Here is a 3,053-nt window from a genome sequence, read left to right as displayed (position 1 = left end):
GTTTGAGCACAGAATCTCTGGGATATTGTCTATAAGTACCACATTTGGGTCTAATTTTATTTCTTTGCAAAACATTACTATAAATGTGTCATGTCAATGATATATGTGCAAACAATGTGTATGAGCAATTTTTAAAAGACGATTAAACTTCAACTTGCAGGACCAACTCAGCCGAATGACCATACAAACCTGATATCAGTTTCTTTACTATGAAAATGTCATGAAAAACAGTTTATTATTTCAGTTGACATTTATTCATTAAAATCGTTTACAGATCACTTTTCCTACTTTACAATACTGTTTTACACCCACAAAAAATTACAAATGATGAAACAGAGAATATACTTTGGAAAAATGCCTTGTCTGTTGCTTTTACAACCATTGTAAATTAACAAAATTCTAAGTGCTTGATCAGTTACAGAGACTAAGAATAAGAGCGGATTATATTTTCAGAGATCAGCAATGGGCATATGCATTCCCTCAAAAGCTTTTAGTCTTCTTCCTCAACTGTCTTGCGGAAGTTTTTGCGGTTCACTTTCCTCCCGCTACTGAAAATAACATTAGTCTCTTTTGCATCTTCATTGCTGCTTTCATCCACCCGTTTTCTTTTCTTTTCCTTGCCATCCAGTGAAAGGTTGTGGGGAAGAGATGCCATCTTTCCCCCTTCCTCTTCCTCTTCTTGTTCATCATCCAAGTGAACTAAACCAACCTCTTTTGTCTTTGCTCGGTTCACCTTGTGCAGATTCTGGCCTTCATCTTTTGAGGCCTGATTGGGCTTGGAGAACATAATTTTGTGCTCTGCGCTGCTGCTGTGGTCCTGGTTGAAAGCTGGACTGAAAGAACTTGCAGCAGCTTCTTGGGACCTTCTATGGTTATGGAGTTCCTGTATGAACTCATGAGCCACTTGGCTGTTTTTCCTGTCACTTGTCTCAGGAACATCATCCAGGTCATAGCGAGTCCAACGCTCAGGGTGAAGCAGGTAGTCTGGCACTGTCTTGGATGATGAAGCTTTCTTGCTTCTCTCTGGCTCTTTACGTTTCATAGGGGGCGATGGAGGAGCAGGTCGAGCAAACGCACCATCGATGACGTTGTCTTCAGCCAGCTGACTTGAAGTTTGCTTCACAGCACTGTCCAGCTGATCAAAGATGCTTCTGCTGCGGAATGAGAAGCCCAGACTCCCACCAGTCAACTTGAACGTGGAAGTTCCTTGAGGAACATCACTGCCATGCTGAACATTATCCTCATCAGAGGAAGAAGACACTTCCTCAACCTTCCTGCTGAGGGGCTGTAGAGACTCGTCAGGATCCGAGTCACTCAAAGAGGCATCATCAGGTAGGTCAATGGCGTCACGATTGGACAGACTGTTGGGGGTGTCATCTCTGCTCTTTCGGCCACTCATAGTGCAGATATATTCAGAGATCAACAAGGGGAAGTGTCGAAAGCTGGAACACTCAGACCTAACAAACGAAGCTCCTGTAAATAATAATAATAATAATAATAATAATAATAATAATATGAAATAGTAGATTGTATTGATCATAGCCATTATTATAGGAAATAAATATTTGTCCACACTGGTCACTTAAAGGATGTGTCTGTAATTATTCTGTTTATGTAATGACATATGATAAATCAGAGGTGTTTACCTTTGCTAATCGTCTCAAACAGCCACTTCTGTATGAATTCAGAAAAAACAGTGTGTGAGTACAGTTGGATATGTCAAAAGGTCTCTAATTCTGGTCCTGGAATGTCTCATGTCCTGCACATTTTAATGGTTTTCTTTCAATTCTAACGCACCCACTACAAATCAGAAATGGACACTAATTAGCTGATTATTTGGACCACGTGTGTCTGAGAAAAGAAAACACCAAAATGGCCAGGGACTGGGAGAATTCCAGGGCTAGGTCTCAACTAAAATCTAAGCATAATACTTCCTGTCCTAGAACTGTCACTGGTGTTGGTGTGCACACTGGTGCGCCTTACTGGGATTGAAGACTCACAGGATCTGGGAGATTCCCATTTCAGCACAGATGCTAAACGTTTGAGAAATCACACGGATCATCGCCATTACGCAGAACAGCTGGTCCCTCTGTGAAATACTCTATAAGCAGAACACCAGGGTTCATGTGGAGTTAGACATGGGAAACTGATCGGATTATTATTTTGCATATACTGTGCAGACTGCGAATGTGTTAGCTAGCTAATAGCTTAAAGCTAACTAACCCCCTAACGTGCTTTGCTACACAGACGACAAAAAGTGCAACCAAAAATCCAGTTTTTTTGCTAAGCAAGATGTGCAGATTTTGTCAAAATTAGTGTACAAAACAAGTGTGTTTAGCTTAAAAAATAATCAAACCCATACCGTAGTTTCCTCCTTCTTCTTCGTGCCGTTCTTGTAAGCAAGCAGATAACAAAGTGGATATCGCCCCCTTGTGTACAGATTATTGTACAGATCAAGGCTTTTGTGATTTACCTGTGTGATTTTCACTTTGTCCAGCAGGGGGAGACAGACACAGCAGCGCGCGTATCGACAATCCAAGCAATTTGCGATTTGCGCATGCGTACTGATTCTTACATCTGGGGCCTGGTACTCAACAGCTTGCGCTGATGGAGTTCATTTGTTCTCTTTAAATATACTATGTCGGTTGAATATATTTATGAAATGTTTTCAGTCAAGTTTCATCCTGCAGAACGAACTTAAATGAACGTAATGCAACCATTTACATGTCTTCTACATGTCATATAACTGTACACCGATCAGCCATAACATTATGAGCACTGACAGGTGACACTGATTATCTCCTCATCATGGCACTTGTTAGTGGGTGGGATATATTAGGCAGCAAGGGAACATTTTGTCCTCAAAGTTGATGTGTTAGAAGCAGGAAAAATGGGTAAGGCATAAGGATTTGAGCGAGTTTGACGAAGGGCCAAATTGTGATGGCTAGACAACTGGATCAGAGCATCTCCAAAACTGCAGCTCTTGTCAGGGTGTTCCTAGTCTGCAATGGTCAGTATCTTACAGGATTTAAAGGATCTGCTGCTAACATCTT

General features: G+C 41.2%; 1 protein-coding gene across 6 annotated transcripts; it reads right to left on the bottom strand.

Annotated features, from left to right (window-relative positions):
• Window positions 1-231: 231 nt before the first annotated feature.
• Window positions 232-2,436, bottom strand: tssc4 (tumor suppressing subtransferable candidate 4). Of its 6 annotated transcripts, none has more exons than XM_058381562.1 (4): window positions 2,363-2,427; window positions 1,984-2,101; window positions 1,647-1,674; window positions 232-1,473 (listed from the first exon to the last, which is right to left on the bottom strand). In XM_058381562.1, exon 4 carries the CDS (start codon window positions 1,397-1,399, stop codon window positions 491-493), a length of 909 nt encoding a protein of 302 aa, XP_058237545.1. In that variant the 5' UTR covers window positions 1,400-1,473; window positions 1,647-1,674; window positions 1,984-2,101; window positions 2,363-2,427; the 3' UTR covers window positions 232-490. The 6 variants fall into 6 exon arrangements, with proteins under 6 accessions (XP_058237545.1, XP_058237546.1, XP_058237547.1 ...); XM_058381563.1 differs by having other exon boundaries at window positions 232-1,457; XM_058381564.1 differs by having other exon boundaries at window positions 2,001-2,101; window positions 2,363-2,417.
• Window positions 2,437-3,053: the final 617 nt, after the last annotated feature.

The sequence above is a fragment of the Hemibagrus wyckioides genome, linkage group LG27, assembly GCF_019097595.1.
Source record: "Hemibagrus wyckioides isolate EC202008001 linkage group LG27, SWU_Hwy_1.0, whole genome shotgun sequence".
NCBI classification, from domain to species: Eukaryota; Metazoa; Chordata; class Actinopteri; order Siluriformes; family Bagridae; genus Hemibagrus; species Hemibagrus wyckioides.
This window is presented reverse-complemented; position numbering and strand designations above follow the sequence as displayed.

Coding starts and splice junctions, on each gene's coding strand:
- tssc4 (XM_058381565.1), bottom strand. CDS start 1,399: ATGAGTGGCCGAAAGAGCAGAGATGACACCCCCAACAGTCTGTCCAAT.